The sequence below is a fragment of the Pelophylax lessonae genome (assembly GCF_965119305.1).
Source record: "Pelophylax lessonae genome assembly, chromosome: 12".
Lineage (NCBI taxonomy): Eukaryota > Metazoa > Chordata > Amphibia > Anura > Ranidae > Pelophylax > Pelophylax lessonae.
The window spans coordinates 107326470-107350017 of record NC_138779.1 but is presented as its reverse complement, the minus strand read 5'-3'; the positions used below and the strand labels follow the sequence as shown (position 1 = coordinate 107350017).

Genomic DNA, 23548 nt, shown 5'->3' with positions numbered 1-23548 from the left:
GTAAATACGTAGAAATCAGTACAATGGATCCATTGTACCAATAGGATTACTGTTAAACTAGAGGATAGACAGGAAGTGACATCAAATTGAATATTGATTTATAAAGGTAGAAAGGTGGGGTGGAAAGGGAGAGGGGGAGGGAGGGAAGGAGGGGGTATGGGGTTTATTGAAATTATGAGAAGTGCTTTATGAAATGTTTTTCCATTCTTCATATTTAATGTAAACAGTATTAAAAATTAATACAAATTTATATGGAAAAAAAAAAAAAATATATATATATATATATATATACATATATATATAAATATATATATATATACAGTGGGTACGGAAAGTATTCAGACCCCCTTAAATTTTTCACTCTTTGTTATATTGCAGCCATTTGCTAAAATCATTTAAGTTCATTCTTCTTCCTCATGAATGTACACATAGCACCCCATACTGACAGAAAAACACAGAATTGTTGACATTGTTGCAGATTTATTAAAAAAGAAAAACTGAAATATCACATGGTCCTAAGTATTCAGACCCTTTGCTCAGTATTTAGTAGAAGCCCCCTTTTGATCTAATACAGCCAGGAGTCTTTTTGGGAAAGATGCAACAAGTCTTTCACACCTGGATTTGGGGATCCTCTGCCATTCCTCCTTGCAGATCCTCTCCAGTTCTGTCAGGTTGGATGGTAAATGTTGGTGGACAGCCATTTTTAGGTCTCTCCAGAGATGCTCAATTGGGTTTAAGTCAGGACTCTGGCTGGGCCATTCAAGAACAGTCACGGAGTTGTTGTGAAGCCACTCCTTCGTTATTTTAGCTGTGTGCTTAGGGTCATTGTCTTGTTGGGCCCAGTCTGAGGTCCAGAGCACTCTGGAGAAGGTTTTTGTCCAGGATATCCCTGTACTTGGCCGCATTCATCTTTCCCTCGATTGCAACCAGTCGTCCTGTCCCTGCAGCTGAAAAACACCCCCACAGCATGATGCTGCCACCACCATGCTTCACTGTTGGGACTGTATTGGACAGGTGATGAGCAGTGCCTGGTTTTCTCCTAACATACCGTTTAGAATTAAGGCCAAAAAGTTCTATTTTGTTCTCATCAGTCCAGAGAATTTTATTTCTCACCATCTTGGAGTCCTTCAGGTGTTTTTTAGCAAACTCCATGCGGGCTTTCATGTGTCTTACACTGAGGAGAGGCTTCCGTCGGGCCACTCTGCCATAAAGCCCCGACTGGTGGAGGGCTGCAGTGATGGTTGACTTTCTACAACTTTCTCCCATCTCCTGACTGCATCTCTGGAGCTCAGCCACAGTGATCTTTGGGTTCTTCTTTACCTCTCTCACCAAGGCTCTTCTCCCCCGATAGCTCAGTTTGGCTGGAGGGCCAGCTCTAGGAAGGGTTCTGGTCTTCCCAAACGTCTTCCATTTGAGGATTATGGAGGCCACTGTGCTCTTAGGAACCTTAAGTGCAGCAGAAATCTTTTTGTAACCTTGGCCAGATCTGTGCCTTGCCACAATTCTGTCTCTGAGCTCTTCAGGCAGTTCCTTTGACCTCATGATTCTCATTTGCTTTGACATGCATTGTGATCTGGAAGGTCTTATATAGACAGGTGTGTGGCTTTCCTAATCAAGTCCAATCAGTATAATCAAACACAGCTGGACTCAAATGAAGGTGTAGAACCATCTCAAGGATGATCAGAAGAAATGGAAAGCACCTTTGTTAAATATATGAGAGTCACAGCAAAGGGTCTGAATACTTAGAACCATGTGATATTTCAGTTTTTCTTTTTTAATAAATCTGCAACAATGTCAACAATTCTGTGTTTTTCTGTCAGTATGTGGTGCTATGTGTACATTCATGAGGAAGACGAATGAACTTAAATGATTTTAGCAAATGGCTGCAATATAACAAAGAGTGAAAAATTTAAGGGGGTCTGAATACTTTCCGTACCCACTGTATATATATATTCCCCTTTATCCTTCTACCTTTTGAATCACAAACATTGTTTTTTTTTTTTTTGTTGGATAGTACATTTCTTGTGTACTGCTCCCAATACACAATGATAAAATTGTATAAATGGAGCTTTCATTAATCTTTTTGATACCAACGCTACCAGCTCATGTGTTTATTAATGCATGTCTGGAGGAGCTTGTGGTCATCTGTTGTAAAAAGTCCCACGGTGCAGCCAATGCACATAGCAGGAACATGTAATTTCATGTGTGATGCTCCTAATGCACAATGATAAAAATGTATAACTTGATTATTCATTAATCTTCTTGATGCCAAACACTTCCAGCTCATTGTATGAATGTATATCTAGAGGAACTTGAAGCCACCTTATGTGAAAAGTCCCACAATGCAGCAAATGCACATGAACGTATAAACTCAGCAACATGCATGTGTATGAGATCTTGTTCCCTAGACTTCTTTACTGACTTTAACTAGCAGTGAATGGTATGATGACTGTATAAAAGGTCACTGTTGTTATGCATAAAAGGCATTGGTTACAATTATCCACTAAAATAAATATTTCAGATTGTAGATATTCAAATCTATATACAAATAAAGACCTTAAATTAGTATTGTTTGTGAGGGTACTAGTTTATACTATAATTTGTTCAGTATAGCTACTTTAAAGATTAGTTCATTAGAGGTTTTATTTGATTTATACAAATTTTAAGTATGGTTATTACTTGATATGTTATACAATCTTTCAATATACTCCTATCTTATTTATTTTCTTAAAAAAAAAAAAAAAAAAAAAGGCTTGGCAGAAAATTACCTAAACCAGGACTTTTGCCAAAAATGTGCTGAGGGTTTAACCTACACTCATCTATCTAGTGGAATTTACTATTATATTGACAACTTAACTTAATGTTACTATTTGTTTGTTTATGGTATATACTGGGTTCTGAAGAAGCTTGCCAAAAGCTGGGCAGGCGAAACATGTTAATCCAGCGATGCACTACCCACGACCCCTGGAGCACATCGTCCTACAGTAAGAGGACGAAGGCAAAAGCAGCTCCAGGAAATAAACAAGACAGCCGCAGTAACGGAACTCCCATTTGGGAACACACCTGAACAGAAAGAGCCGCCAGGGCTCACGGAGACAAACAAGCTCCGTGCTGACAGGCAGCGCATGCAGCAGGGAAGATGGCATGAAAATTGCCGATACTCCTCTTTAGCTTGAAGGTGTATAATGAACTGTAAGTTGGCTATATGCCAATACACTATCCCTGCCAGCTGCCAGAGTGCTTAACCTCAAAGGGGTGGTCTCCCTTCAGGTATATCTGCCCTACGCCTGTCCATTTAAATGCATGTGCTTCCATTGTTGGGAGACTCACAGCATTTAGAGTTAGGACCACAGAAAATGGGGTGCCTTGTCGGGGCTCTCTGGCTTACGCATGTATTTGCAGATGTGTGCGACTAAACCCCTGTTTTTAATGCATACTGTTAGACAGGTCAATTTGGTTGGTCACAGTTGGTAAGGAGAGCTTGGAATCTTTTTGTGTCTTGTTACATGCTTAACCTCGATCCCTGATCAATCATTACACTGAACGGCCACTAGCTGAGACAGCCAGCTGAGGAGACATTTAGACACACAGGATTCCAGTCCCTCAAAGATCATCTCAGCCACAGACTGAATGATTGGCCCCAGCATATATGGAGCATATATAGACTCACTAAGGGATACCTTGCCATCCCCTGGAGCCCTTGCTACATGCACAACCCCATGTCAAGCAGCATGTACCTTCACCTGCCTCCTCCACCTGAGAGACTGATATTGCTCTGATGAGCAAATCACCAGATTGACATCACAACCCCAGACAGGGGAAAATCTCACCCTTGCATTTGTGGTTGTGCCCATGGGTCCTGTATGTGCTTACATTAAACTGATAACAACGTTGTTATTGTGGTGTTTTGGTGGAGATTTGCCACAATTGTTTTTATTGAATCTTTGAGCCCAATAAATACTATATCTTACTATACTATAGCGGGAAATTTTTGCATATCTTTCTGCATTTGGAATTTTTTCCAGTAGGTTGACCCACTCATATATCAGATTGTGGAATGGCAGATGCCTCAATCAGTCCCACTGCAATTACCCTAGTTAGGGTGAGTCCCTTTTGATCCATTGTTTTTTCTCATGGTATATACTGGGCCTACTTGATTGTGACACGGACAACCTGTCTTTATGATACTCATCACTACTGACTCTGATGCTAGTTTATTGTTTTTTTTTTGTATGCTAATTTTTTCTCAATAAAATTATTGTGAAAGAAAGGAGAAGCAGCACAATGATGAGGGCATCTCTCTGTCATTCTCCTACCTCGTCCTATCAGCACGCTCCCCGTCAGCACATGGACTGTTTGGCTCCTTGTGCTGCTTCTTCCACTCACAATCCAGCCCTTCTCTATAGGGACTGCAAGCTGATAAAAATAAAGAACTACGGCGCTACTGGTATGCTACTAAATGACAGGGAAGTCCGTTTTTTTAATATATAAAACAAAAAAACATTAAAAGTAAGATAATAAAGTTAATACAGATGGTGGCAACTGCTCTTAAACAGGTCCTGAGTACCTAATACACTTATAAATAAACAAAGAAAGAGAAATGGAGGCGCCCTCTTTCTTTGTGTATTTAACTGCAATCTGATGTCAAGACAAATTCAGATACACTGCTTTCACCAAAAAAAAAAAAGAATTAGGGTAATCAGGTCATATATGTCTCTGTACAACATCTTATAGATTGGCAAAATGGTTATGCATAAACATAGCAAGAAAAGCTCCAAATGCATAATGGAAATGTTTTTTTTCCCTTGTTCAGCCATTAAGAGCTACGGCATGCTAGGAAGGAAGTGCTGCAAGAGCACAAAATAAAACCAATGTACATTTACAAATATGGTTTCAAATACCTCCAACCTAATACACCATATTTTATCAGACAAAAGGTTTTGCTGTGCTGTTGTTATGGTATTTTAGAATTTTAGTGTTCTTTTGTAATAAAAAAAAACCTGTCTTAAAATAAAATGTAAGGTTGTGCTTGGATAACGTCCATTACGCATGATAAAGTACATTTTTGAAGTTGATTTTTAAATTGACCAACAAATGGCTCTTTAGAGATATATAACCTTGTCTAGAGCCGAAGTGTAAACACGTTAGAATCACACAGACAATCAATGCTTTCTCTGTTTCTCTGAGAACATTGAAATCCCAATAAAGATGTACCAAGAGAATGTCGTCTTCTGGGAATGCTGTAATCTGAGCAGTTTAGAGGTCACTAACAACCTTTTAGAACAGAATTTTTTTCTGCAGTTCAGAGAACATATGGGACTTTTCCAAGAGCTCCGAAAACTGCTTTCCAGCTCTTAAAACGATCAGAGAGTAACTGTAAAATTGCCCAATTTCCTATGCAGCCTGTATTTGGCTCTGGCTATCTCTCCTGCAGTATGAAAATTCTTTCCTAAAATCACATTTAGACATCTGACATATGTTTAAAGGGATTGTTCACCTTTACCACAAAACTGACTATGCGGATAAGGGCCATCTGTAGATAAAAATAAACTGCAGCCCTAACCAAAGATGCATAAAGCCCCTGCTATAGGTGTAGGCCATTTACATACCTTATGAAGCCTGACTGGAATACTCCCAGGTGGTTGCTAAGTGAGGCCTAGTCGTTACTGCTCACCTCCACCACCACAGGAGCAAGCTCTCAAATGCTGAGCTCAGAGCTACTGCAGCAGGGGAGAGAAGGAGTATGTGAGGGGGTTTGAATCAGAGAAAGAGTTCACTCCTGTGATGATGAAGGTGAGCAGTAACGACTAGGCCTCATTTAGCAACGTCTTTGTAGTACCTAGCAACATCCTGGCAGTATTCCAGTCTGGCTACATAAGGTATGTAGATGACCTACACCTGTAGCAAGGGCATTATTCATCTTTAGTCAGAGCTGCACAGTTTCTTTTAATCTACAAATATCCCTTACCTGCATAGGCAGTTGTGAACTATCCTTTAAACACTCCAACCTCTTCTTTGCAGTCTAAACACTTGCTCTCAATCAGCATCAAGCATATAACATATTTAGCTTAAGAAGGCTGCATATATGAGTTTTATCTCATTCATAGTTTAGCAGCTACTGTAAGCACTCCCACCACCAGCCTGATCTGTAATTTCAGCCCACAGGCAGAAGATGATGGAAATTTAAAGTGCTAAAACCCTGAAATAAAAAAACGGCAAGTGCACATCTAGGCACTGACCAGCATTGTTGTATGTATTTGTTTTAAACCCTGAAGTTGCTTTGCATTCCAGCTTTAAAAAAAAATATTCTCCCTCAGTTCTTGCTTTGTAGGCCCCCATGCAGCCACCTCTGCGTGCACACACTTTGCTTGGACTGCAGCAAAGTATCCCGTGCATCCAATAGTTGTAGAGCCAGCAGCAGCAAGCCAGTATCCTTCTCCCCCCCTCTTCCATCCTCCAGCAGCTTGATTAACAGCAGCTTGAGCCTGTACTGTCCAATTGAGTGGTGTCCTGTGACATGATCTGTGTACCTTCTTTTTTTTTTCTTGTTTGAAAATTACACTTTAAATTTACTGTGCAAAAATAGTAATAATACCCAATTGTTTGGTAAAATATAAAAGATGATGTTATGCTGAGTAAATAGATACCGAAAATGACATGCTTTAAAATTGCATCTACCCTTGGAATGGCACCAAACTACAGTACCTAAAAATCTCCATAGGTGATGCTTTAAAAGCTTCTAAAGGTGGGGCGCATGAGCGGCATGAAACTGGAAGGAAGTCCGTAGTCGGAGCTCTGTAGGTAATGGCTGCTTCCATCGACTCCCCAGGGCCATACAGACTTTGTTTCTCCCCCATTTTCTCACGCCTGGGGGAAAGTCTATCAAATGCGGACACCCCAGAGTCAAGAAAAAGACTGCACAGAGGTTCCTTACGAACTCTCTTCTTCGCGTGCAGGAACAAGTGAAAATGCCTCAGGATGGCACCCAGCCGGACCCTCCAGGCATGAGGGCTCAGGACACCATGGCCTCTCCAGCACACTCAGCAGACAGTGAGTATTGGTTGCACCTTACTAAAGCAGACCTGGATGATAGTCTTATAGCCAAATATGAGAAGATGGCAAATACATTCCAGACGGAACTTGATAAATCTGCCACGGTTCTCTCACGAGAACTGGCAGCCCTGGGCAACCGTACAGACATGCTTGAACCCTAGCATGACAAATTGCACCTAGCTTTTTCTGACCTAAGGAAGGAACATGAGACTCTGTCTGAAACGGTTGTGCAGCTCCAGGCTCACTTCAAGGACCTAGACAATAGGAACACATGGAACAATCTCAGAACCCGTGGGGTCTTAGAATCAGTAACAGACTTATAGACTGCTGCTCAGAAGGTCTTCCTCTTTTTGCTCCCTGAGACCCTCTCTTCCTCTTTCATGTGACAGGATCCACAGAGCATTACACCCGAAGCTCCCACCTGACAAGCCACCCAGAGACATTGTATTATGCCTCAAGGACTTTCTTATTAAGGAAGAGATCCTCCGGGCTTTCCGATCTAATCTTTACATCCAACTTGATGGGAGCCTAGTTCAGCTGTACCCTGATATCTTCTCCCCTGCTACACTGGAGAAACGATGCAGGATGAAGGAGGTCACATCGGCCAACGCAGAAAGAAGGAGGTCATATCGGTCCTCCAAATGGCAAGGATTCGTTACTGCTGTGGTTTTCCCTTTAAGTTACAGGTCCCTCACAACGTGACCACCTACACAGTGTTTAACGTGTAAAAAAGGAAGGAGCTATTGGTGAAACTGGGCCTTCTGGCAGCAGAGGAATTACCTAGGATGCCCTCGACCCCACGTCCTTCTGCAATCTGGGCCACTCCTTCACCGAGGAGAGACTGCCGTAGACAACGCCATCATGCTGGATGTCTAATGGCCTAAGACCACAAGGTTCCTGATAAACACTGGGAATTTTTCCTGTGTTTGTTTAGTTATTGCTTGTGGATAGATAGCGGGACTGTTTCTTCAGATCAGCATGCTCATAAGCTTTGGGTATACCCCCTGATAGGTGAAGACCCGGTACCACCCGGTACCGCCCGTCTGGTTGTCCCCCTACTCTACATTTGATCAATTCCAGTTGGAACTGACTTGAACTGGTATCTTGGGTAGCATTATCCTTGGGTGTGCTACCCTCGGTTCACTATTCTTTTGATGCTTTACCAGGTATTTTGATCTAAAAGGTTCATTGCATTGTAACGGACTGTGAAGTCCAGGATACTGTTTTTTCTTGGTCGGAGGCACTCTTACCCTGGGACCGGCTTCCGATCATGTATCCAGCAAATGTAAGGGGGAATCTAAATGCTAAATGTGTTTCAAAAAAATCTCAACTATTTGCCCAACCTTAACCTCTTTCTACCCCCTTAAAGCTTAAGCCTAGTACACACCGGTCAAATGTCAGGCGGCATCAGACGGTTGAATAGAAACCGCCCAACATTCAGTCCGTGTGTACTGAAGCTGGCCTGACAGAAGGTGGCCATTCAGTTGGCTTCTAGGGGCATGACCAAAAAAGGTCTGCCGAACAGCTCCTGATTGGCTGAGGATGCTGACCAGAGTGTTTTTGGGGGGGGGGGGGCAGTCCCCAGTCCCCCTGTCAGAATACAAAAGCACAGCAGGGGAAATCAATCCTCCTGAGCTGTCTGTTTTTTTCCATTTAGTTATTCATTTAGCTGGGTTAAAAAAAAAAAAAAAAAAAAAGTAGTGTGTACCAAGTTTAACGGTATGTGCGGCTTTAATTACAACATACTGAACATACGCGTCAATAGGTGGCCAAGGTTTCTGTGCTGAGAGCAAGCTCACTGCACGCTCTCAGCACAGGGACCAAGCTGTCACAGTGTTCACATGATCGCCAATACCTCCGATCCCTCCATGTGTACTGACCCTATTAAAGGGCAAGGGGTTCATTATGCCCCCAAAGTTTTGACAGCATTTATATGCATCAGAGGACAGAAGGTTACATTCTCTTACCCAGTGGCAGGTGGCTGTATCTCAAAGACTGGTCGTTGCATGTCTACCGACTGTCCCAGAAGGAGCCTGGCTGTTTCTTGTGGGTCATATGGCTTGTCATAGTTCTGGAGAAAGAAAACATAAAATACAAAATATATTTCAAAATAGTAATGACATGTAGAGGTGTTATGGTAAAATCATGATTTTCTGATATTTGAAAACTATGTTTCATAATTCTTCAAACTTGGAAGGTGAGTGGCTGATTAACCCCATACCCCGTAGAAATGGTAGTGGTTAACTCATTTGAATGAATCCATTAGACCACTGAAACAATCATTTTTATTGGAAATGGGGAAACTGGTGACTGATGCATGACAAAATACATAAAATATAGAAATTATATTATAATTTATAAATTATATTAATATAGAAATTAAACTATTCCAGTACTTTGTCATTTGTTACATTTCTGTATTCCTGCAAACATAGGATGCAGTTTTATGAGTTTTTAGAATATAAATGAATATACAACCCTGTGTATATATACATAGAATATATATATAGAATACAGGAAGTTCTGCAATAGGTTTTCTATATATCTTTGCCATCCAGCTTTCCTTTAGACACGTTTTATTGTTCATTAATGTCAACCTCTTAAATCATGGATGGCTCTAATCAGCTAAATAATTGTGCCCCGATTATTCCTAGAACAAAGCTCCGATCCATAATCTGCCAAATTTCCCTCCTGAATGAGAAGGTTCTCACCCTGCAGAAGTGATCAGGTGTTCAATTCACTCACATCCTCATTTTGGCAATAATAAGAGAAGCTGGGGGTTTTGGGAGGATGTGTTTTTCGACTCTATACTATTTAAAGTGAACTTGTACTATGGCCATGCAGGGCAAAGGAACTGGTTCACTTTGATTCCAGCTCAATCAGCTGCAAATATTCACCCTTGCCATGTTCACCCACTGCTCAACTCACCCATCAGGACTAAAGAAAATAACCAGTGGGGTTGATTTACTATAACTGAAGAGTGCAAAATCTGGTGCAGCTCTGCATAGGGACTAATCAGCTTCCAGGTTTTGTCCAGGGTCACACTGCTTCGGCAAGAAAGTCACACAAATTCCGATCAGACTTTGTCCTGCAACTTCAGGCCGACTTTGATCCGACTTAATGTGACTTTTTTCACTGAATGGCATTGAAGTGGTATAGAAGTTGGATCAAAATAGTGCAGGAAACTTTTCTAAAGTCGGAGCGACTTGTATCAGATCAGTTAAGATGGCTCTCATAGGGAAACATTCAGATCCCACGTCGCACCAGTGTGAACCGGGCCTTTATTGTCAAAGCTTAATTAAACAAGCTGAAGTGAGAAGATAATTGGCTACCATGCACAGCTTCACCAGATTTTGCCCTCTCCAGTTTTAGTAAATCAAACCCAGTATTTATGGGGGGGGGGCATTTGGCTCACATGTCCTCCTAACCCATTACAACGTTGATGCTTGGCGAATGGCTGCTTAGGCACTTAGTACCATCTTAGTACCATCTAAAGGGGGTGGGAAGAGAGTCCTGTGTTAGCTCTAAGTGATGACACAGCTTCCTCCCTTAACTACCAATTGGAAAGGTGGTGAAGCAAAGAGAAGGTAAGTGAATGCAGTAGGTAAAGTCAGCATTGAAGTCCAATTGAATTTTCAGTTTGAATCAGCTAAAGACATCTCAAGAGGATCGAAATCTGCAGAGCTGCAGAGAAGGACCCTTGCTCTCTGTGTGGAAGCAGTGGTCTCTCTGCAGAGGTCTGACCTGCCTCATAGTGGTCAGACCTATAATTCTGCAATCAGCAAAGCTTGTGCATAGGGCATATTGGACCTTCTCTGCAGCATGCTGGCAGGGGACAGGTTGTGTACTGGCTGTGGCTGCTTTGTAAAGAAAACAAACTGTAAGGCCCCTTTCACACTGGCGGACTCTGCCAGAAGATCCATCTGCTTGGTAGGTGATCTCTCCGCTGATCCCTGCTGAGCAGGCAGATGACAGGTCCATGTCCGCTCAGCTGGTGTAGAACAGACACAGCCCCCTGTCCTCTATGGGCTGTCGGATGGAAACAGTCTGTCCGTTTCCATCTGACTGTCATCTGGTCCACCAGATGGATGGGGAAGAGATTTCCATACATCTGTTTTTAGTGGACAGAATCGGCTCAGATGTCGGTGGTTGTCAACAGGCACATGTCCTTTGACATCCGCCACTCCATAGAGAGCAATAGATGGTCTGATCGGATCTGCCTGAAAAACTGTCCATCCCTGTGAAAGGTGCCTTTAAGACTTTCACAGCTGTTGATAAGTTGCACCTAGAAATTATTTAGCTGATTTAAACGGCCGGGTTGACACATACGTGGCCACGGGGTACGGTGCATCCCTGTTCACCCATTCAGGTGCAAATTGGGTCCAAATGTTTGCCTGAATTTGCACCTGAATCAGACCAAAAGACGCACAGAACCCTTTATTAATGCAGGACTGCGGCCACCCCGGACCTGTATAAACCGGCTCCATTGGGAGCCCGTCACACTCGCCTGTCATGCAGAGAAACCTGCATCCAATTCTCATATGTGTGAAGCCAGCCTTAAAGTGAAAATTTTACCCAGTGCAACCAGGATAACACTTGAAGCTTACACAAGTCTATGAACTCTTCTTCATCCTCATGTGACAGCACTGGGTGCTTAAGCAATGAATCTCCAATCACCAGTCAGAGATGAGGTAAAGGAACTAATCACATTCTTCCCCATACTAGGAAGTACCTGGTATTTTTCTTTACTTGTACTTGCTGGTAGGGCCATCATTAAATTGAACCTGTTGCTTGGCCCACAGAAGTGTAGGTTCACTTTAAAGCCCCATACACACGCACAGATTGTTGGCCAACTGATCGGCCAACTTTTGTCCAGTGTTGTTTGTTGGTTGAAATGTGCTCTAGACTTGCACTGGACTTTTGTTGGCCAACAAAAACCAACTTCAGAAGTGATGTCATGTTCTGGTTGACTTTCAGTGTGTTTTTTCTTCTCGGAGCATGCCCAGTCTTGCTCATCTGATTTTTGTCTGCTGAAATCTGTACTGACTGAGGAACAATCGGCCGTTCTTTGTTGGCCAACAAAAATTTTATAGCATGCACACCAGATTTTTTTCGGCCGAAAATTCGCAGTTGGTTGTCGGAAGCATCATACTAACAAGCCTACAATCGGCAGATCGGACGTTGGCCAACAATTTACGGCCAACAATCTGTGCGTGTGTACGGGGCTTAAAGTCCCGTACACACTTCCCGAATGTCGGCCGAACGATCGGCCGTCTTTTGTCCGGTGCTGTCCTGTCGGCTGAAAGCTGCAAAAGACTGCACATGAATTTTGTCGGCCAACAACAGCCGACTGCAGAAGTGATGTCATGTGATGGTTAACTTTCCCTGTGTTTTTTCTTCTCTGAGCATGCCCAGTCTTGCTAATCGGCTGTTTGTCGGCCGAATTCTGTACTGACTGGCGAACAATCGGCCGTTCTGGTGTTGGCCAACAAAAATTTTAATGCCTGCACACCCGATTCTGTTCGGCTGAAAAGTCGCAGTCGGTTGTCGGAAGCATCATACTAACAAGCCGACAATCGGCCGATCGTTCGGCGGCCGAATATTTACGGCAGACAATCGCTACGTGTGTACGGGGCTTTAGTCTGGTTTACGGCCGAACAGAATCTGTTGTGCAGGCATTAACATTTTTGTTGGCCATTCCAACACCAGAACGGCCGATTGTTCGCCAGTCAGTACAGAATTCGGCCGACAAACAGCCAATTAGCAAGACTGGGCATGCTCAGAAAAGAAAAAGCACACAGAAAGTTAACCATCACATGACATCACTTCTGCAGTTGGCTGTTGTTGGCCGACAAAATTCATGTGCAGTCTTTTGCAGTTTTCAGCCGACAGGACAGCACTGGACAAAAGACAGCCGATCGGTCGGCCGACATTTGGTACGTGTGTACGGGGCTAAAGGGAATAAAAAAGAAAGGCATTATTTTAACATTGGCAGGGTACTGAAGAGAGTGTTTGTTTTTTTTTTTTTTTGTTTTTCAAGTATTACTCCCAGTCCTGAAGAGAGATTTCAGCCTTGCTCACTCTCATCCTGACATTATCTTATGTGGGGATATATAAATCCGAGCTCAGTCTGTAGAACACAGTTTGCCCTTGATTCAGGATTATCCATTCTAACCATGCCTTGCAGTTCGTTATGCTCCTACGTTTAGTGATGAAGTTATTCCACCTACCTTGGAGTCGAGGAAGGATTGGACAGCCAGCAGCTCATTCGTTTTCTGCTCAATGAGGCCAAGGTACTGCATTATGTTTGATTCACGAATGCTGGATGAAGAACCCAACATTTCATCCAGGACAGAGCGGTCACAATTTATCTTCTTGAACAAGGAATCAATTCCTAAGGAATGAGAACCATTATTTAATAGAATGTGGAAGGAGCAGCATCTAGTCATTTATACATTAGAGCATGTGAATATCATACCGCTGTAAATAGGAACACAACTTTCTGAAAAGTGAAATAAAAGGTATACACTTGGAAAAACATTAATGAAAATAACAGAAACCCAACCAACTTTTACGCAATAAACATCATGTACACAAAACAGATTGTGGTTAATTGTATATAACTTCTATACAGTAAAATTGTTTAATTAACCTGTCACAAAGCTAAGCAAAGTAAACAGAGCATATGATAGGAAAACACATAAGCAGAGGTTATTTTCATGACAAATCAGTTTAGCATTGTTTTGCACACGTTTAAAAAATCATTTTAGTAGGGTTGCACCGACACCGCTATCAGTGGCGATACTAAGCATATGCACCAGTACTTGTACTGGTGGAAATGTTTCAATACCTGAAACCGATGCCTCTGTGGTACAATATGAGCCCATACAAAAGAAATGGGCTCGAATCGCACTGAAAATAATCACATGTGATTTTAACAGGAATGTAATGCTTTTTCTGTCTGAGTTGCATACCGTTTCCCCCACCGCTCCTGTGTGATCCCAGGCTTGTCTTGACTTCAGCCTGGGCTCACGCAGGAGCGGTGCAGGAAACCCCATTTGATTGGGAAAGGTATATCACCGCATTCCTGTTCAAATCGCATGCGATTCTTTGCAGTGCATTTTGAGCCCATTGATTTTGTATGGGATCAAATCGCACTGCTAAGGTATCGGTACTTAGTATAGGTACTCACACTCACCGTTAATCAACTGGTGCAACCCTACATTTTAGGTCGCAAGATTGGTTGAAACCCCCAAATATCTATTTTCTGAAAGCAGACACTCTGTAGAATAAAATAGCAATAGTGCCAATTTTTTATGTCACACAGTTTTTGCGCATTGGTTTATCAAGCACAATATTTCAGTAATAAATACACTAACGTTATTTCTAAGGCACATAAAGGCGATATATTACCAAATTTTTGGATAAAATATAAAGGATAATATTGTGCCAAGTAAATAGATACCCAAAATGTCAAACTTAGGATTTGCAGATGGCCTCATATTTATTTTATTTTTTTTTTTTGGGGGGGGGGCGGTTGACTGGGGTTCAAGTGCTTGGGTATAACTTTATTATTTTACTTTTTTTTTTTTTTTTACTTTCACTAAAACCTTATTTATATTGCATAAGGGACAAAAAGTTCCCAATGTATTATAATTTTTTTAAAGACAGGTTCTCTTTAACCACTTGCCTACAGTGCACTTTCAACCCCTTCCTGCCCAGACTGATTTTCAGCTTTCAGCGCTCTCACACTTTGAATGACAATTACTCAGTCACGCAACACTGTACCCATAAAAAAATTGTGTCCTTTTTTTCACACAAATAGAGCTTTCTTTTGATGGTATTTAATCACTACTGGGTTTTTTATTTTTTGTGCTATAAATAAAAAGACTGAAAATATTGTGAAAAAACGCATTTTTCTTTGTTTCTTTCATAAAATTTAGCAAATGAGTAATTTTTCTTCACAAATTTTGGCCAAAATTTATACTGCTACTTATCTTTGGTAAAAATAACCCAAATAATTATATATTATTTGGTCTTTGTGAAAGTTATAGAGTCCACAAGCTATGGTGCTATTCATTGAAAATTGATCACACTTGATCACACCTGATGTCCTGAAGGCCTATCTCATTTCTTGAGACACTAAAAAGTCAGGAAAGTACAAATACCCCCCAAATGACCCCTTTTTGGAAAGTAGACATTCCAGGGTATTTAATAAGGGGCATGGTGAGTTTTTTTAAGTTGTAATTTTTTCCCACAACTCTTTGCAAAATGAAGATTTTTTTTTTTTTTTTTACAAATTGACATATTAACAGGTTATTTCTCTCACACAGCATATGTATACTTGCAACTACACCCCAAAACACATTCTACTACTCCTTCTGAGAATGGCGATACCACATGTGTGAGACTTTTTCACAGCCTGGCCACATACAGAGGCCTAACATCCAAGTAGCACCGTCCGGCATTCTAGGAGCACAAATTACACATATAATTTCCTGACAACCTATCGCACTTTTGAAGGCCCTGGAGCACCAGGACAATGGAAACCCCCATAAAATGACCCCATGAGGCATAATGAGTCTTTTGAACTTGTCATTTTTTTCCACAAGTTTTTGGAAACTGTGGAAAGAAAATGAAAACACATTTTTTTTACACAAAGCTGTCCATTTATGCAATATTTCTAAAACATAGCATGTACATAGCAAAAATTGCACCCCAAAATACAATCTGTTATTCATCCTGAGTATGGCGATACCACATGTGTAACACTTTTACACAGCCTAGCCACATACAGATGCCTAACATCCAAGTAGCCCTTTTCACAAAGTTGTCCATTTATCCACTTTAAGACTGGGCCTATTTTTGACACTTGGTGTTTACAAGCTAAAATCATTTTTTTTGCTAGAAAACTACTTAGAACCCCCAAACATTATATTTTTTTTTAGCAGAGACCCTAGAGAATAAAATGGAGATCGTTGCAATATTTTTTATCACACCATATTTGCGCAGTAGTCTTCCAAATGCAATTTGTTTGAAAAAAATTAACTTTTTTGAACTAAAAAATAAGAAAACAGTACATTTAGCCCAATTTTTTTCCATAATGTGAAAGATAATGTTACGCCGAGTAATTAGATACCCAACATGTCATGCTTCAAAATTGCGCATGCTCACAGAATGGCGCCAAACATTGGTACTTAAAAATCCCCATAGGCAACATTTTAAAAATTTCTGCAGGTTACTAGCTTAGAGTTACAGAGGAGGTCTAGGGCTCAAATTATTGCTCTCGCTCTAACGATCGCGGAGATACCTCACATGTATGGTTTGAACACCGTTTACATATGTTGGCGGGACTTGCGTATGCGTTTGCTTCTGCGCGCGAGCTAACGGGGACAGGGCGCTTTAATTTTTTTTTTCCTATTTATTATTTTTTTATTTTTACACAGTTTAAAAAAAATGTTTTGATTATTTTTATTCCTATTACAAGGAATGTAAACATCCCTTGTAATAGAAATAGGCATGACAGGTCCTCTTTATTGTGAGATCTGGGGTCAAAAAGACCTCACACCTCACAACTACACTAAAAAGAAAAAAAAAAAAAAATTGTTGAAAAAGGAAAAAAAAAAAAAAAACGGCCCTTTAAACCGGTTTCTAGGCAACGACTTTTGACGTAGCTCCGGTCCTCCAAGATCCTCCAAGGATAGTTTTCCCCGCTGCCGGCGGGTCCGGTAAGCTGGGAAAACTTCTGGGACGCGGCGGGAGGGGGGGGGGGGGCACCTCTTCCCCTGCACCGTAAGGGTAATTTCGCGGTGAATCCGCCACTGGGACCACCCTTATCCGAAAGCCGACCGCCCGCCGTTTAAAAAAATACCCAGTATTTAGCTTTTAATGGCCGACGCATATAGTCGTTAGGCGGTCGGTAAGTGGTTGCATGTATATGGCAAACAGGTAACGATGACTGATGGGGTGACAGGTGACGATGACTGATGGGGTGACAGGTGACAATGACTGATGGGGTGACAGGTGACGATGACTGATGGGGTGACAGGTGACAATGACTGATGGGCTGACAGGTGACAATGACTGATGGGGTGACAGGTGACGATGATTGATGAGGTGACAGATGACGATGATTGATGGGGTGACAGATGACAATCACTGACGGGGTGACAAGTGACGATGATTGATGGGGTGACAAGTGACGATCACTGATGGGGTGAAAGGTGACGACTGATGGGGTGACAGGTGACGGTGATTGATGGGGTGACAGGTGACGGGCGAGGGTCACTGATGGGTGACAGGTGACGGGCGATGGTGCACAGCGGTACTGATGGCAGTCTCTGGTGACAGGTGAACTTTAGGCTACGTTCACATGTGAGCGTAGCTATCGCGGGCAGAATCACTGCGATTCTGCCCGCGATCCAGAAGTCATTGCAAATCGCGGGACGCCTGTGCGTTGCCCGTGATTTGCAATGGCACCCCAAACGCTGTGCGATGTTGCAGCGATTTCCGCCTGCCGAATCGCGGTAACATCGCGCAAACAATGCATGATGCCCCAAAGAAACTCTTGTACCTTTTTTGGGCGTCATGCGTTGTTTGCGCGATGTTACCGCGATTCGGCAGGTGGAAATCGCGGCATCGCACAGCGTTTGGGGTGCTATTGCAAATCACGGGCAATGCACAGGCGTCCCGCAATTTGCAATGATTTCTGGATCGCGGGCAGAATCGTGGTGATTCTGCCCGCGATCGCTACGCTCACATGTGAACGTAGCCTTATGGGTGTCAATTTCTGGCCACTGATGAGGTGACTGTTGGGTGACAGGTGCAATTGGGGAGGGCTGAGGACTGTGTGGAGACCTTTATTTGTGTGCTTTTACATTTTACAGGTACACAGAGCAGTAACTCACTGTTTCTAGCTCTGCTCTCCTCACACTGGAAACTGTATGAGGGGAGAAGAGCTAGTAACAGTGAGTTACTGCTCTTTGTTTACATTTTGTGATCGGCTGTGAATGGATTCACAGCCGATCACATAGTAAACAGTCACTGTCAGTGACTGTTTACTACTGCCGGTGACAGCTGTGTTCCTACGGAACACAGCCCCACCGACATGACCGCGCATGCGCGGTCATCTTCCGGGCTGCTGTATTGTGATCGGCTGTGTCATTGGAACACAGCCGATCACGTGGGAAACAGCCATGCCCATTGGCTGTTTCCCTCCTGCCGGTGACCGGCTGTGTCCCGGGGACACGCCGACACCGGCAGTGCACGGCGGCGCGCACGCGATCGCGCGCCTGCCCTGCATTCCTGGATCACGTCATATGACGTCTTCCCAGGATAATGGCCGCACCGTCCCGCCGTCATATGACGGCGGGTGGGCGGCAAGTGGTTAATGAGAAATCAGGGATCTTTTGGGCCCTTCATGTCTCAGTTGTCCTCTATTAAAGTTAATCGAATGCAGATCACACTTCATTAGCTTCCTCCTCATCTCTTGACACCAGAAACCCAAAGTGATGGTTTACACATCATTTCTGGGTTCATTCTAGCTAGGAGAGATCAGCAAATGGATGTTCACTGGTCTCCCTCCTCTCCAACCAGCAACACCCACCATGTGGGTCCCATGCTCCCAGGTGGAACAGCAAGCACACATTGCAGATCACAGTGGAGCCTAGAGGAATGCTCTGTGGGCCTCAAAGAGCGATATGGTGATATGGTGGGTTTACGGCATGTCCAAACGGTGGTGATAAATAATGTGTACTTAGGCTGGTCTGGAGTGGTAAGTGGGGTACCCCAAGGCTCTGTTTTGGGACCAATTCTGTTTAAGTTAAAAAAATGAATGAATGAATGATATAGAGGATGGGATAAATAGCTCAATCTCAGTTTTTGCAGACAACACAAAAATAGGCAGGTCAATAACTTCCCATCAGGTTATAGACATTATACAGAAAGACCTGAATAAAAAAATGGGGTGAGCAAATACATGGAAAATTAGGTTTAATGTGGAGAAATGTAAAGTATTGCACTAGGGGGGTTAAAAACATAAACACAAACTACTCACTATGGGGAGAACCTATTGGGGAATCTATGACGGAGAAAGATCTAGGAGTCCTAGTAGAAGACTTGAATGAGATGCAGACTGTATGCAATGTCAAGCTGCAGCTAGCAAAGCCGGCAGAATATTAGCATGCATAAAAAAGGGAATATACTCCAGAAAAAAAAAACTTTAATCCTGTAATACTTTATAAAACTCTGGTTAGACCACATCTGGAGTAATCCATCCAGTTCGGGTCACCAGTCCTCAGAAAGGATGTGCTAGAGCTGGACAGAGTCCAGAGAAGGGCTACAAAATTATTAGGGGGACTGACGAGTCTCAATTACGAGGAACGACTACAAGCACTAAATTTATTCTCCCTGGAGAAGAGATGCATAAGAGGAGACATGATTGCGATTTAAAAATACCTCAGTGGTGATCTCAGCATAGGAAAAGTCTCAGTCTCAGGGAGTGTAAGAGGACACGGGGCTACACAATGAGATTGAAAGAGAAGCGGTTTAACCTAAAGCTGCGCAGGGGTTTTTTCGCTGTCAGGGCGATAAGGATGTAGAACTCTCTTCCACAATTGGTGGCATCAATGAGTATTGATATTTTTAAAAGACTCTTGGATGTGCATCCTAACGAATACAGTGGTGATCGAAAGTTTGGGCACCCCAGGTAAAAATTTGTATTAATGCGCATAAAGAAGCCAAGGAAAGATGGAAAAATCTCCAAAAGGCATCAAATTACAGATTAGACATTCTTATAATATGTCAACAAAAGTTCGATTTTATTTTCATCATTAACACTTTCAAAATAACAGAAAACAAAAAAATGGAGTCTGAAAACGTTTGGGCACCCTGCAGAGTTAATATCTTGTACTGCCCCCTTTGGCAAGTATCACAGCTTGTAAACCCTTTTTGTAGCCAGCCAAGAGTCTTTCAATTCTTGTTTGAGGTATCTTTGCCCATTCTTCCTTACAAAAGTCTTCCAGTTCTTTGAGATTTCTGGGCTGTCTGTCATGCACTGCTCTTTTAAGGTCTATCCATAGATTTTCAATTATGTTGAGGTCAGGAGATTGTGAAGGCAATGGCAAAACCTTCAGTTTACGCCTCTTGATGTAATCCCCCGTGGATTTTGAGGTGTGTTTAGGATCATTATCCATTTGTAGAAGCCATCCTCTCTTTAACTTCAGCTTTTTCACAGATGGCATCAAGTTACCATCCAAAATTTGCTGAAATTTTATTGAATCAATTTTTCCTTCTACTCAGGAGATGCTCCCTGTGCCACTGGCTGCAATGCAACCCCAAAGCATGATTGATCCACCCCCATCCTTAACAGTTGGACAGAGGTTCTTTTCATTAAATTCTGTGCCTCTTATTCTCCAAACGTACCTTTGCTCATTCCGGCCAAAAAGTTAAATTTGAACCTCATTGGTCCACAGAACTTGTTTCCAAAATGGATCAGGCTCATGCATTGGACAAAGGTTCTTTTAATTTAATACTGTGCCCCTTCTTCTCCAAACGTACCTTTGCTCATTTCGGCCAAAAAGTTCAATTTTAACCTCATCGGTCCACAGAACTTGTTTCCAAAATGCATCAGACTCATGCAAAATGCATCAGGCTATATGTTAATTTGCAAAGTTCAAACACTGATTTTTGTGGTGAGGACGTAGAAGAGGTTTTCTTCTGATGACTCTTCCATGAAAACCATATTTGTACAAGTATCTCTTTATAGTGGAATAGTGTACCACAACTCCAGTGTCTGCCAGATCTTTCTGGAGGGATCGTGCAGTCAAACGTGGGGTTTGAATTCTTTTTCTCACAATCCTGCGAACGGTCCTGTCTGATATTTTTCTTGGTCTTCCAGATCTTGCTTTTTTTTCCACTGTTCCTGATGACTGCCATTTCTTAATTACATTCCGAACAGAGGATATTGACATCTGAAAACGCTTTGCTATCTTCTTATAGCCTTCTCCAGCTTTGTGAGCATCAACTATTTTCAGTTTCAGTTTTCTAGACAACTGCTTAGAAGATCCCATGGTGCTGATTGTTGGGGCAAGGTCAGATGAGTCTGGGCATTTAAAACCTTTAAGATTGACATCACTTGGTCTTCCCAGACGATGATTGAGAACAATCCATGACACTGGCAGGTCTCAGCCTTGCAAAGGGGGCAGTGCATGCTATAAATTCTGCAGGGTGCCCAAACTTTTGCAGACACCATTTTTTTGTTTTCTGTAACTTTGAAAGTGTCAATGATGCAAATAAAATCTAATTTTTTTTGACATATTATAAGAATGTCTAATCTGTAATTTGATGCCTTTTGGAGATTTTTCCATCTTTCCTTTGCTTCTTTATGCACATTAATACAAATTTTAACCTGGGGTGCCCAAACTTTCGATCACCACTGTACAACATACATGGATATGGGAAATGAATATCAAAACTGACACGCGTACACCTACATGGGTTGAAGCCTCTTCTAAAGATGATGCACAAGAAAGCCCACAAACAGTTTGCTGAAGACAAGCAGACTAAGTACCTGGATTACTGGAACCATGTCCTGTGGTCTGATGAGACCAAGAAAAACTTATTTGGTTCAGATGGTGTCAAGCGTGTGTGGCAGCAACCAGGTGAGGAGTACAAAGATAAGTGTGTCTTGCCTACAGTCAAGCATAGTGGTGGGATTGTCATGGTCTGCGGCTGCATAAGTGCTGCCGATACTGGGGAGCTACAGTTCATTGAGGGAACCATGAATGCCAACATTGTGACATACTGAAGCAGAGCATGATACCATCCCTTCGGAGACTGGGCTGCAGGGCAGTATTCCAACACACTAACAACCCCAAACACACGTCCAAGATGACCACTGCCTTGCTACAGGAGCTGAGGATAGCGGTGATGAACTGGCCAAGCATGTCTCCAGACCTAAACTTTATTGAGCATCTCTGGGCCATCCTCAAATGAAAGGTGGAGGAGCTCAAGGTCTCTAACATCTACCAGCTCAGTGATGTTCTCATGAAGAAGTGGAAGAGGACTCCAGTGGCAACCTGTGAAGCTCTGGTGAAATCCATGCCCAAGAGGGTTAAGGCAGAGGGCCCAACTTTGTGCCCAATTCGGACATTTTCTCTTAGCGGTGTACTCACTTTTGTTACCAGCAGTTTAGACAATAAAGGTTGTGTGTTGAGTTATTTTGGGGGGACAGAAAATGCACACTGTTATAAAAGCTGTGCACTCACAACTTTACATTGTAGCAAAGTGTCATTTCTTCAGTGTTGTCACGTGAAAAGATATAATAAAATATTTACAAAAATGTGAGGGGTGTACTCACTTTTGTGAGATACTGTATAACAATAACATACTAAAAGAGAAGCACAAATGGTGACAGGCCATGTGGCCCTGCTTAAATTGTCAAGAAAAGTCTGGGGTTTGCATAAAATTTAATCTGCCAATATTCTGGGCTTGCTGATGGTTTTGACATACAATGTTCACAGGGAGCCACCTCTGCTTCTGTTTTTCTCATCGTATGCTCAGTGTCATTTTGCCAGGTTTGTGATAAATTCCACTACGCCCTATTTACATGTGAACCAAATTTTCCCAACCTGGAAGTCTACAGTTTAGAGAAGGCTGATGTCAAATGACAACATCACATTCCCCAGTGCAACAGAAGAAGAACAATGGTTTCTCTTAAGAAAAAAAAAATAAGACCAAAATAAAAAGGACCAAAAAAAACCACCAAACAAATTTAAAATAACAGAACCTGGCAATGAAAACATATTCCTTCTATAGATAGCTTTCATGTAAATGCAGAGGTTTAGAGAAGGCCTCTCCTGCAGCTGTAAGGCTGCTCACACACAGGATGCTTCTTCTGTAAACCACATTGAAGATTCCAAAGATTTACATTATCAGTATAATCATAAGGGAGGAAATGATGGTAATGTATACATTGTAATTGTTCAAGGTTCTTGGTAAACATGAGTCATTATTTCCAAATAATGGCGCTTGGAACAGCAGCAGATATCTTTAGGATTGTAATTGCCTTGTATTCTATGAGAGTTCCTGCGCTGATAGCATATGTCAAAATCGACCATCTGTACAGAATGGTTTTTAAAGCTGGAAAGCTTACTAGTTGTGTTAATTAAATCTTTATCAAACAGTAGAAAAATAAATACATAAATTACCCCCTAGTGGCAATCTGCAAGAAACCGAGAAACTCCTTGTTTTAATCTGCTTTGTCAGCAGTGTTGCCACCTTGTTCTGACAAAATAATGGGACAGATAGCAGAGTAAAGGGGGGGGGGGGGTAATAGTAGTGCACGGAGCCCACCAAACTGTATTTAATTGGCTAAGGGACACTGAAACCTGCACTGGATGACAATGTTGCCCTCTCCTTGGGCAAACTATAGGATGGGGTGGTGGGGATTGCTTAAAGGGCAACATTAAAAATGTTTAATTCCTTAAAATAACAT

The 23548-nt window shown here is 42.2% G+C and overlaps 1 protein-coding gene across 1 annotated transcript in view; it reads right to left on the bottom strand.

Moving 5' to 3' along the window:
- ODAD1 (outer dynein arm docking complex subunit 1) overlaps positions 1 to 23548 on the bottom strand; it is a 259341-nt gene that overhangs the window by 75029 nt on the left and 160764 nt on the right. The window contains exons 12-13 of the mRNA XM_082273694.1: positions 13284 to 13447; positions 9021 to 9124 (exon numbers count right to left, since the gene is read on the bottom strand). Of these exons, the coding sequence (XP_082129820.1) occupies positions 9021 to 9124; positions 13284 to 13447 (268 nt within the window). The remainder of the gene's footprint in view (positions 1 to 9020; positions 9125 to 13283; positions 13448 to 23548) is intronic.